Consider the following 12,498-nt stretch of genomic DNA (forward strand, 5'->3'; position numbering starts at 1 on the left):
AATTGATTACAATTAAAGTTTATTATTATCATAATTTTTAACCAACTTAATTTACAGATATGTATTCCTCCGACACTATTTTTCTACTCTCTGGAAAACTTTGCCATCGGATCCTCATCACGGCGACGCTTCATCTGATAGGCTTCCATCTCTTCCTCGGTTGGAGCTCGCACCTCAAACATACTGTTATAGGGTCGCTTCCGTTCGTCCATCCTCAGCAGCTCTTCGGCACGCCGCTGCTGCCGTTCCTCCGCCAGCAGTGCCAACTGCAGCTTGTCCTTGATCTTTTCCTTATCCTCCAATTTTTTTTCGTTCAGTTTCTGCTTGCGCTTTTCCTTGCGAACTTTTTTCTTCGACTGTCTAGATTTTTTATCCTCCTCGGAACCTGACTCGGACGAGGACGAATCACTACTACTGCTGTCACTGCTACTGCTACTGCTTCCGCTACTACTGTCACTGCTACTATCGCTGCTACTACCGCTACTACTGTCGCTACTCTCTTCCTTAACAGCAGCCGCTTTGCGCTGCTGCTTAGCGGAACGCTCCGCAGCAACAGTACGCGAAGGACCAGCTTCTGGAACCGGATCCAACAATTTAATCGCACCGGTGGTAGCCTTCCCATTTTCACCCACACAGTACGAATTTTTGATGTTCGATTCGCAGCACTTGTAGCCCCACTCGCCGTCCTTCCAGAAGGACCCCCAAACCGTGGTGTGATTATTCATCAAAACGTCCTCCTCATATCGGGATCGTATAATCGGCTTATCTTCGCCTTTGATAATCTTTCCAAACCGACTGTACTCAACGTAGTGTTCGGTTTGAGCCAACAGCAGCGCCTTGGGCGGTGCCTGCAGGTGCTCTTCTCCCCCGTACTTCTCCAGCACCGTATTCTTACTTTCGTCCTTGAACTGATCTTTCTTTTTCTCATACTCCTTCTGTAGTAGCTCCAACTTCGTTGGCTCAGCCAGCACGTGTACATCGACACCCTTTCCGTGCGCCTCCCAAGCAAACAGCTGAGCTTGGGCGTGCTTCTGAATGTCACCGGAATAACGTACGAAATTTTCCCCAGCAAAGTCTGTCTCCTCCGGATTCAACTGCGGGTTTGGATTATCACGCATGGAACGAGTCTTCGGATCGTAGTACGCCGAATTGGGATCTAGATTGCGCAGATATTTAGCAGTGTCTTCTCGAATGCGAAGATTACGCACTGTAATACGTTGTTTGGAATCAACCTGAAATAACAATTTCACCTTAATATAACATAGAAAAATAGAAAAAAAATTACCTTCGTTCCCGGCATGTCAACCTCATCCACGTACTTGTCCTCATCATCCTCCACATCATCCTCATTCGCCAAATCCGGATTCTCCTTCAGCTTCTGAGCGCGAAGCTCGCGCTTCGCCTGTTCAATTTTCTGATATTCCTCCACAATCTCGCGATGATTGGCCGGATCATATCCGGCCCACCGATCCCGCTTCCCATCATAATCCGAGTTAATCTTCGGCTGAACAAATTCATCGTGGGCAATTTTGGCCCCATTATATCTGGCCCCAATCTTGCGGGGCCTTTCCATGCAGTCCTTCTTTTTGTGCGTAACGGCGCCACAATTTTCACACGCCCCTTTGCGAAACTTCGTCACAACCCGACTCGTGTCCACACCCCGCTTGTACCACTCATCCACCCCCGAGAATTCTTTCTTGCGATCCTCCTGTGGACGCTGATGTTTCAGCGTGGGTCCAGCCGTGTTGTAGTACCACGGGGCAGAACTGATGTACTGCGGGATGTGCGGATTGATGTCCTTACCTTCCTCGTCGACGGCGGCCGGAGCGGTACCCGCTTTACGGGCCTCCTCCAGCTCTTTCGCTTTACGCCAGTCTTCACGGGATTTTTTCTTCGGTTCTTCATCGTCCTCTGCGTTGGCCGATTTGTCCTGCAGCAGCATGGAGATGGGAACGCGCGACGAACTGGCGGCCATCGTTGGAGCCGATTAAATTAGGCGTTTAGCACACAAATCAAAGTTAATTTTAGTTAATTATTGATTTTCTTCTGCTCGATACTGCGTAAATCAAAAACAAAACGATATTTACGTTTGGCGTTGAGTTTCGCTCTGCTTGACGTTTTTGAATTGACGACAGTGACATCTGGCTGTGGGAAAACTGCTCGATCGTTTGACTGGGGGTCGCGTTCATAAAGCATTAGATTTTCAACGCCACTCGAAGTAAGTTTAAGGTGGAGTGCCACCTTTACAGTTTTGTTAACTAAAAATTGTTTATTTCTTAAACTACCCTTTAAAGGGACTTAAATAGTTTACTACATTCATAGGTCCTCTTTTCACTCAATTATGGACTTCAAAAAATCGATTTGCGGTTTTCTTTAAATAACATTCAAACGCCCGTGCAGGATCACTCTTTTGACACAATTTTTTTTGTTACAGCCTAGGTTACAGCTTTGTTGTTGCATTTAAAAATTGCTTCATATATTTTTTTTCATCGTTTTATACGAGTTAACTTTTTTAATGTATTGCAAATTTCCGCTGAACCGCGAATTGCAGACAACTTGCAAGCAAAATGCAAACAACTTGTACGTCAGATTTATCGTATACCAGAATACGAGAGTGAACGCGATAGACTGTATAGATACGATTAACGAAGGCATTCTGTCACGTTCGCTCTAGTTGACTGGTATACGATCAATCTGGCGTGCACGTTATCTGCATTTTGCTTGTAAGTTGTCTGTAGTTCGCGTTTCAGATGCAATCAGCTATACATTTTATAGCTAATTTTGTATTATGGTTTGTAATATAAACCCTAGGGGCTAGACACCTTTATTTTCACGAAAAAGATTTCGATAATATTACTCGATATTGGTTGATATATTTTGATATTTATCGTTTATCTGTCAATTGACAACTCTCCAACGATAAATTAACGTCAATGAGCTAAGATATAAAGAGAAGGGTGCCCAAAAAAGCAACGATGAAAAGCAAATCAAAGCCTTGGTGCTACATTCCGATTCGGAACTTGACCTTCTGTTTATTATACACGGACTTCGCAGCCAACTGTTAGGTGTACAGGACAATTGCGGGGCTAGCGCTACGATCCTACTGACATTAACAGTCTCTCTCGAGCCGAGAATGGAACCTACGATGACTGGCTTGTTAGGCCAGTATCGTACCTCGAGACCAGCTGGGAGGGTCTGAAAAAAAAGCAACGAAAAATACTTTGTAATATTGAATATTGGGAATATTTCACAATATATCAATAGTGTCTTGCCCCAAGTATATACCTAAAAGCTAGAAAAATGCATTTTGTGTTTTGCTCTTTTTTATCTTTGTTTTTAATATCGAAAAAAATCCTTCTCTTACAAGTAGCATTTTAAGCCTGTCATTCTTCTTTAATTTGACACAGCGAGAAAAGCAAACAAACGCTTTTAAAATCCAAGAAAGAATATGATCAAAATTGAGCTCAAAATGGCCAAAAATGGTTTTCAGGCCTAACCTAGGGGCTAGACACCTTTATTTTTGTGAAAAATAGTTCGATAATATTACACGATGTTGGTTGATATTTTTTGATATTTATCGTTCATCTGTCAGTTGACATCCTCCAACAATAATGTAACGCTTGATGTAACGTCAATGAGCTATGTTATAAATAGAGGGGTGCCCGAAAATGGAACGGTAAATTCTTTTAATATTGAATATTTGAAATATTTCGCAATATATCAATAGTGTCTTACCCCTAGGGCCCATCCTCAAACATAGAAACTGAGCTTAGAATAGCGAGAAAACGATTCAAAGACCAGAATAAAAATAATTAAACTCAGCATAAGCAAAATGGAGAAACTATAAAGAAAGTTTCAGAAAAAAGGAAACAATTTCTATTTAAGCACAGAAGTGTGAACAGAAATATTTCCTTCCTCCTTTTTCGCATGCAAAAACCAAACAAATCTCGACTACTTTGTGTTAAGGTCGTATGTCTTAACGTCAACAAAACGAGTGAGTGTTATATTCCTTGTACTTCACAAGCACAAATCATCCCTCACTCGTTTTGTTTACGTTTAGACATACGACCTTATCACAAAGTATTCGAGAAATGTCAGCAACACCGTCAACGCGAATAGCTTCGCTCCATTGCTGCTGCTGCTGAATTGACATCAAGAGCGTCCCAAGTTTTTTGTTTTTTTTTTTTGTTGCTGCATCCTGGTTGTCCGTTTTTTTCCTGGCAAAGAAGTAGATTTCTACTTCTTTGCTTTCTCACCGCTTCCCATTGAAATAAAGCATTCTCCGCTTGCGACATTACCGGAATCACAATGGTCGAATAATTTCCCCTCTGCCGGAATTCCCCTCAAACGAATGACAGTCCTATTAGAATATGATATTTCACTCTGGCTATCAATGAGAACGGAAAGAGGAATTCTTTTCAAGGAAGTAAATGTGAACGTGCTAATTTCCCTGATTTATTTTCATTACCTACTCCTGTTATCTTGTCTCCCACACCTAATTTAGCTGAGAATAGTCAAAAGGAGGTTTTCAAATGACAGATCCCAAATTTAAGATTAAGCTAATCAAAAAACGCCTCTGAAGAAAAAAAAGATAAAATAGTAAAGTGAACCTAGATTTAACTCAGATTAGCAAGAAAAAAATTCAAAGACCAAAAATGATTCTAAATAAAAGACAAAATGACAAACGAAAAAACAAAAACAAACTGAGCTCAGAATGGAGAGAACGCTCCTAAAGGCCATATAATTAAATGATCGTAAATTTAACTCAGAATAGTTAAATCAAATGATTCCAAATTGACGAAGTAATTTTAATGGCCAACAAAGACAATCATGTTTGAATATAGCTTCGAATGAAGGAAAAAATACTTCTAAAGACTGAAATGATAAATGAAGGCACTCCAACAAACCAGAAAGGGCCAAATAAGAAAACGATCCCAAATTGAGCTGAAAATGGCGAAAATCTCTTACAAATGACCCACAAGTTGTGACCACAACTGACAATGATTCCGAGTTTAGTTGAGAATGACAATCACCTTCAAAAACTTTTGTAAATAATAAAAAACGAAAAACTCACAAAGGCTAGAAAATAGTTCTTAACACTCCCCCTTCAGAAAAAGGCTAACGCGAAAATAAGTGAGTTCAGAATAGCGCGAAAATGGACCAGAAAACTTAAACCAGTGGTAAAACGTTATTAGAATTTTTATGACTCATTACTGGTGATGATCCCAAGCTCAGTTTAGAATGGTGCTTTCAAGAACAGAAAAATATAAATGAGGCCAAAAAGGCCAAAAAAAATAATTCAAATTAAGCAGAAGAAATTGGGAAAAGCAAAAAAAATGTTTGAAGCCCAATAAATGAACCTAATTTAAGATCAGATTACCTAAAAAGGTTTCAAAAAGCAAGAAACAAGTCAAATCGAATGCAAGCCAGGCTCATAATAGCAAACCTAGCAAACAAACACTTTCCAGAAAAAAAACTAACAAGAAAATAAATGAGCTGAATATCGTAAATTAAGGAACGTTTGAAAATGGCAGAGTAGTTCCCAGAAACCCTTTAAAAGATTTTATTCATAAATGATTAAGCCACATCATTCATAATGCCGAATAAAACTTATTAAGACCACCAATTTGATCCCAAATGGTACAAAATGAAAATAAAGATATAGAAGAATAATTTGAGTGTTTGAAATAGACAGAAACATGAATCTAGCCAAATTATATAAAACCAAACCAACCATATTTAGTAAAAAACTGATAACAAATTGATCTCAAAAATGACGGAAAAGCGAAGAAGTTTTAAAAAAATATAAAGAAACTATCTGAGCTTCCAAAACCAAAAAAGGATACTAAAAAAATTAAACTTCAATCACAGACCAACAGACGAAACACTGAAACCTGGCTCTATCGACTCAAAATACGATCATTATTCCAATTTTGACAGTGTCGCCACTCTATATATTTACAGGCACTCTAGGCAGCATATGGTGCTAGTGTTACTATCATTAAGCATTGTCGCTGCAGCACTACTCTGAAATTCGCTGGTGAATCCAGCGACACGAAGATTTTTAGCGATGTCATTTTGTATGATTATTTATCGCACAGTACAATGCAGTTTGAATGTTTTTTCATTAAATTGACATAGTTTTGCGACTAGAGAACAATTGAACCTATTAGAAAATATTACAGTCGCATATTTCGGGACATTTTATGTTGAATCAAAGACTACATCATATTAAAATACTACGAAATTCGCTAGAAAATCCTTGTCAGACGAGCGACTCTTCGCTTCCGATTTTTCTCTGCATGCACAATACTGGTATCATCCAAACGATGATTTTATTGAAAATTTGTTCAAAGTGTTATATCTGTTAGTCTGTGCTTTAATCTTATAAAATAATCGTGTTTTAATCAAATATTCAAATCAAAATAGTACCAAACATTTACTGAATGCCAGGAGTGGCTACAAAAAATTACTCAGAACAGTAAGATATATTTCTGAAGGCCAGAAAAAGGCTTAGCAGAACTTACCACAACTAAGCAGAAAAAAATTTACATAGCAAAAAAAATGTTTAAAATACCGATAAAAAATTGTTATCAAATAAGATCAAAATAGCAGTAAAACGCGTCTTAAAGTCTGAAAAGACTGAAACAGAAAACGATTTCAAATTAGTCCTGAATAGTGAAAATGAAAGCTTCGAAGATGTGAATAATTCCAAATCAAGCTCAAAATTCACGGATTTCTGATTTTTATATATCAGCTGAAAGAGTGTAAATTTCTGAGTAAAAACGTGAATTTTATATCATTGTTTTTCGATTTTTATACGAAAAACAAAAATCGCGAACTGTCATTGTGGCGATTTCGAGAAAAATTCGAGCAATTTTAATTAGTGATTTAAAAACCGAAGGACGACGATAGAAATTTTTTGAAAATCAGGATTTGCTTAGAAAATGCAGATCTTTCAGATGATATAATAAGCTGATATAGCTAAACAACCCAATTGCAAAAAACGCTATTCAAGGGGTCATATACCTGTTTAGTTTTTAAAAAATCGAAAAAAAAAATTGTATTATCTTCGAGTAAAACTTCTTGAGAACATTATTTCAAGTTTTCATAAAGATTTGAGCAATAGAAAGAAAGTTAGAGCGATCTGAAGCGTGCCTCGTCGCGACCGCATAAGCTAAACTTGAAACTTTACACATGTTGATCTCGGAATGGTGTTTCTGAAAAAACGACTCCGTGATTGCGGTAAAACTACTGAACCGATTTTCTTCATCATTTTTATAATGTTCGTTATTAAATTCCCCGGTCGTTGAACGATCGTTTTTTGATACCCGAAGTTTAGCTTTGCAGAAAATTCTTTTTAAAGCAGTTTGCAGCACTCGAAACATGTATTTTTCGGGAAAAACCTTCCCGTTTGCAATGAAAACAAAATACTTATGAAAATGATCGTTCAGATACCCGCCATACTTGTAGACTAATTAAAAATTTTTTTATTCCAGGTAATCTGCTGGGTCTCTATCGTAAACTCCACAAACCTCTGCAATAAAAAACAGCATTTCGGGGGAAATGGCCATTACTTCACAAGTAATTGGTATTTCGTAAGAACAAATGTATTTTTCGTGGTTGATTAACAGAACTATTAAATTAAGCAGAAAGCTTTATCTGAACATCGAAAATGGCGAAAAAAAACGATTCTAGAGGCTAAAAAAGACCAGAGTGGATAATGATTCTAAATTGAGCCTAAAATTGGGTCTTAAGGTTTTACACGTTATTTTCTAATTTTTATATATCAGCTGAGAGAAGCAATTTGTTTGGGCTAACGCGATTTAAAAAAATGTTTTTCTGTACTCGCAAAAAGAATCACATTCATAAGTCCCATACATACATACGAGCTCACATCTGCAACACCGCTGCTTACTGTGGCGAGTCGTATTCTCCTTACACAACGCGCTCCTCTTATTTGTGGTATGTGTAAGATAAATATGACTTCTAGAACTACTTGGGGCCGCTGGATGCGGCGCGGCGTGAACTGCGCCTTTTCTCACGGTCAGAAATAATGACTATGAAAATGACTCTCAGCAGCAGTACCGTTGCGAACCACTTTTGTTACTCTTCAAAACCGCTCTTTAAAATTTTCTTTCATTTTCTATTATCCACGACACTCACACAAATTAGCAATCAAACATTTTTGACGGCAAAATGACGACTCTGGCTTCCTTCGATCAACCTTATGGTGGGAATGCCTAGAACTCGCACTTTGTTGTCGGTTTCTCTCAACACTCACTGTTGTGCGAGGATGGTCGACAAACAAGGTTAATAGTTTTACCAAATTCCGCGATTCGAAGAGAAAAATAAATTGAAGGTCGCCCACCAGCTTGAATTGGACACATTATAACATGTCATTTCTATCGAATTCGGTTCAATCAAATCATTCAGATAAAAATAGTTAAAAACGCTCCTGAAGGCCATCAATTGATCTTGAATTAAACCAGAACACCGAGAACACACACACCTTTGAATGCTTGAATTATTTAGTCTATATCTATGACGGCTGTGTTAGCAGAATGACTTTTCAGTGTAAGGAAAACTGAACGAATCGAGCAATGAACGCTGTGCAAACATCCGTTTGCAATAATACGTGAAACTGATGAAAATTCCACAGAACGAAGCGATACCGATGTGGAAATTTTGGCCGAATGTGATGATAAAAGTTGAAATTGAGTAAGGAAAAATGTGAATGATTTGAAATCTTCTTACAAAAAAGATTACAAGCTAAGCATAGGATGTTGAAAAAACTTTTCTAGGAGAAGAAGTACACAAAAAAGAAAATGACCACAAATTGTGCTCATCAAAAACAAAATGGCTAGAGAAGAAGGAATAAGTTTTAGAAAAAAAAGTAAAAATTATGCTTCAAGCCAGAGCCAGAAAAAAGCGAATAAAAAATTGAGCTCTGAAACTACATAAAAAATCCATAGTATGTAATACAGGCTTTTGAAAACGCAGTATTCTTAACAATTGGGCAGAAAAATTAGTGGATAGTGAACATTCAGTTTAAAGGCCTGGTATGAGAAAAGAATACAAAACTAAGCTCAAAATAGCGAAAAATTAGATAAAGACACTGAAGGAGAAGATCACAATTTAACCTGAGAAAAAGCAAAGTTAGTAAAAAATAAACATTCTGGAGATAAGAAAAGTAGAAAATAATAAAAATTAAGCCCAGAAAAGCGCAAAAAACTTTTAAAGGCATAAAAATGTTAATTATTTTGAAAATTTATTTTCAAATAGATCCCAAATTGACCTCAAAACAATTAAAAATCGCTTCCCATAACAGAAATGGACAAAAAAGAAAATGACAGCAAAATCAGCCCATGAAAAAGACCGAAAAAGTTTTATGAATTGCGAAAAAACATGTAAACTTGGAAAAGCAAAAAAATGTCAGAAAGGCAAAATAGAAAAATAGTTCAAATTCAACTCCAAATGACAGAAAATTGTTACCAAACGTCAAAAATGGTCAAAAAATATTCAGAGATCGAATAAGAAAATGATCCTAAATTGAGCTCAGAATGGTAAAAAAGGCTTTTAAGATGATTGCTTCTTGTGATCGACAGTTGTCGGCGGATCACGAGAAGCAAACAAGCAGATGCGGCGATTACCACGATAAAACGCTTTTAATGTGAGCTCAATTTTGGGTCATTTTTTACTTTGACCGAAAATGTGCAGTATTTTATGAGCTCAATTATAATTTTTATTTTTATTTTTAGCAAGAGTTTTCGCCATGCTAAATTCAAATTTGAGGCGTTATTAATTTTAATTTTTTCTGTCTTTCAGAAATTATGATTCATTATAAGTTATGAATCTCTTGAAATAATGTTCAATGTAATCTAATACCCCGTTCACACTACACCGCATATCACCTGATATCAGGCGATTCGTGCTATCGAGGCCATATCACCATCCATATTACCTGATATCCCATACAATCGAGCTGTCAACGGATATCACCTCGGCTACATGCTATCGCGGATATCATGTTCGAAAACCAATAATAACCACCATTCAAGCAGTTGGCAACACGGCCAAAAGACTTTTGACGCAACCCTACAAATTTCGAACTTCTCGTTGCATGCGAGAAAAAAGGAAGGAAATATTTTTGCTATTTTCATCCCGCACATGTTGACAATTGCATATGAGAGTTCGCGTTGGTGCGAGCCAACTCGCTGACATCTCTATCACAGAACGGAAGGTCAATTTCAGGTATATGATCGAACAGAAAGTGCACACAAAAAGGACTGAAAAATGACAATTGAATTTTCTGTGCTCTCGCGCAATATATATTTGTCGTGTACGTTTATGCCGCTTTGCCAGTGGTATAATGTGGCATAATTTATTCGATGTTTTGAATTGACGGTTATTTCAACAGTTTAACCCGTTTAATACAATCTATTAAGTTCGATGCAAAAACGTTTTGGGAAAAATTCGCAATTATTCACATTTGTGGAGTTTGTCATATTACAATAGTGTAACGAAGGTATTGTAATCGACAAGTGTTGATTTGAAACACGAGCAACAATCAATGTTATTGAAAAATCGTGCGTTTTAAACCGTTAATGTTGCAATTCTTCCATTTACAATTGTACCATGTGTTATAGATGGTTATTTTCGAAAATTGTTAAAATATAAAACGCAGCTCGTGAGTTTTTTTTCAACTCGAGAAAGTACTTTGAGTTTTTAAAAATCATGGCACAGATGGATTTTTGAACGCAAATTTTCCGAATATTTATAATAAATGAATCACATCTTTATTCGGAAATAAAATTTATGAACTAGTTTCATCCTCTTATTAGATTATATTAAATATTTTGCCGATTGACTCTAGTCCATTCTGGAGAATATAGATTTTCTACGCATTGATGCGACATGCGACATGCCATTTAAATAAAAATAAGCAGAATAAGGTTAAGTAAAATCAGGTTAGCTTCTAGGGCAACGAATAATGCGATTGTAAGAGGTACTGGTTTCATTGTGCAGTATTTTTTTTTGAAATCTGATAAAAATCTAATCGTGATTCGAAAAAATGCGCTCGAGCAGGCAGAAGTCTGTAAAAATCTGCACACATTTTGAGAAAGTCATAGAGAAAAAAATGTAGTTAATCATCCCGCATAATCAATAACCATAAAACGTGCCTAACAACTAGTTCGGGATATAGTTTCGACTGTATGGGGTATCGTTAAACCATATGGATTATCATCCGTTTATGGTTATTGATTATGCGGGATGGAGATTGAAAAAAAATCGCACATACCTGCGAATCAAAACAAATAAAAAATAAACAAATAATAAAAAATAGAAACATAGTAAAACGGTATGCCAAAAGTACTACCGGCTATATTGCAAAAAAAAAATGCCAAAGACTAAAGTTGTTTATTAAAACAACCGATGACCAAAATTCATCGCATCTTATAATATACTGTTTCGATGCATTCAAATTATAAACCCGGTAAAGCTACATTCCTTGCTACTGATATTCATTCATTTTAGAAGCAATTCACAACTTGAAACACATGAATTTGCGATTTTCATTTGCTTAGTTAGTAAGAATCTATTAACAAGTAGAAAAAAGTTATTTGCTGTCGTTTGGTGATGCTTCGTCTCCAACCGTACAAAAAAAAACGCTTCCCCGCTCGTGCCTACTTGTTGATCAAACCGTTTCAACATGTCGCTATGGTTGGGAAGTTAATGTAAATAAATAAATAAATTAATGATCGATATTAATAAATATATTAACCAATATCGTGTAATATTACCGAAATATTTTTCATGAAATAAAGTTGTCAAGCCCCTAGAAATAATGTGTTTTCCTTCTCACAGATGCTTAGCAGGGTTAACCTGTAGTGTTTTCGCCGACAGATTTATACCAGTGTGTTTGATTGATTTCGATAAAAGTAGTATAAATTCTGTTTATTTTCCGTGTAAAAAGCGTTCTTTCCACCCCTAGGGAGCGCTGCAAAATTCACTGAGCACTTACAGGTTTCCTATCACAGATGACCTTCCGTTCTGTGTCTCTATCCTAATCCCATTGCTCTTGTTGTCTTGTTTTAGCTTTGACCTGTTTTTCTTTTCTTCTCTTTTCAATTTCCAAAGCAAATGTCAAATCATATCAGCTCACTCCAATGTGAACGCTCGAGGTGATATCGGATATCATCTGGCGATATCAGGTGATATCCGGCGTAGTCTGAACAAGGCATAAAAAGTACGACCACATTAAATCATCACAGTGATGCCAGCTGGTTTAGAGTACGTTCATAGCTTTCACAGACTGCTCGAATCGCAACATACAACCAACACAAACGCGCAAACCAAACTGACGGCCAGCAAGCGACAAGCAAAAAGCATCCATCGTTGCATTCGTTTGCTACCTTACTGCTGTGTTGGTGTTTCGTTCAGTTTCTCCATCTGCTGCTGCTCTACGCTGCACTTCAAGCAGTCGTTTCAGCCCTT

The 12,498-nt window shown here is 37.1% G+C and overlaps 1 protein-coding gene across 1 annotated transcript; it reads right to left on the reverse strand.

Moving 5' to 3' along the window:
* Positions 1 to 2: 2 nt before the first annotated feature.
* Positions 3 to 2,103, reverse strand: LOC129717832 (pre-mRNA-splicing factor Slu7). The gene is made up of 2 exons (XM_055668015.1): positions 1,286 to 2,103; positions 3 to 1,232 (listed from the first exon to the last, which is right to left on the reverse strand). Exons 1-2 carry the CDS (start codon positions 1,973 to 1,975, stop codon positions 84 to 86), a joined length of 1,839 nt encoding a protein of 612 aa, XP_055523990.1. The 5' UTR covers positions 1,976 to 2,103; the 3' UTR covers positions 3 to 83.
* Positions 2,104 to 12,498: the final 10,395 nt, after the last annotated feature.

Source organism: Wyeomyia smithii, chromosome 1 (assembly GCF_029784165.1).
Source record: "Wyeomyia smithii strain HCP4-BCI-WySm-NY-G18 chromosome 1, ASM2978416v1, whole genome shotgun sequence".
Taxonomy (NCBI): Eukaryota; Metazoa; Arthropoda; class Insecta; order Diptera; family Culicidae; genus Wyeomyia; species Wyeomyia smithii.

Excerpts from the sequence above, each read along its gene's own strand:
- LOC129717832 (XM_055668015.1), bottom strand. The coding sequence starts at position 1,975 with ATGGCCGCCAGTTCGTCGCGCGTTCCCATCTCCATGCTGCTGCAGGAC. Across the intron at positions 1,233-1,285 it reads TTGACATGCCGGGAACGAAG|GTTGATTCCAAACAACGTAT; the intron begins GTAATTTTTTTT and ends TTGTTATTTCAG.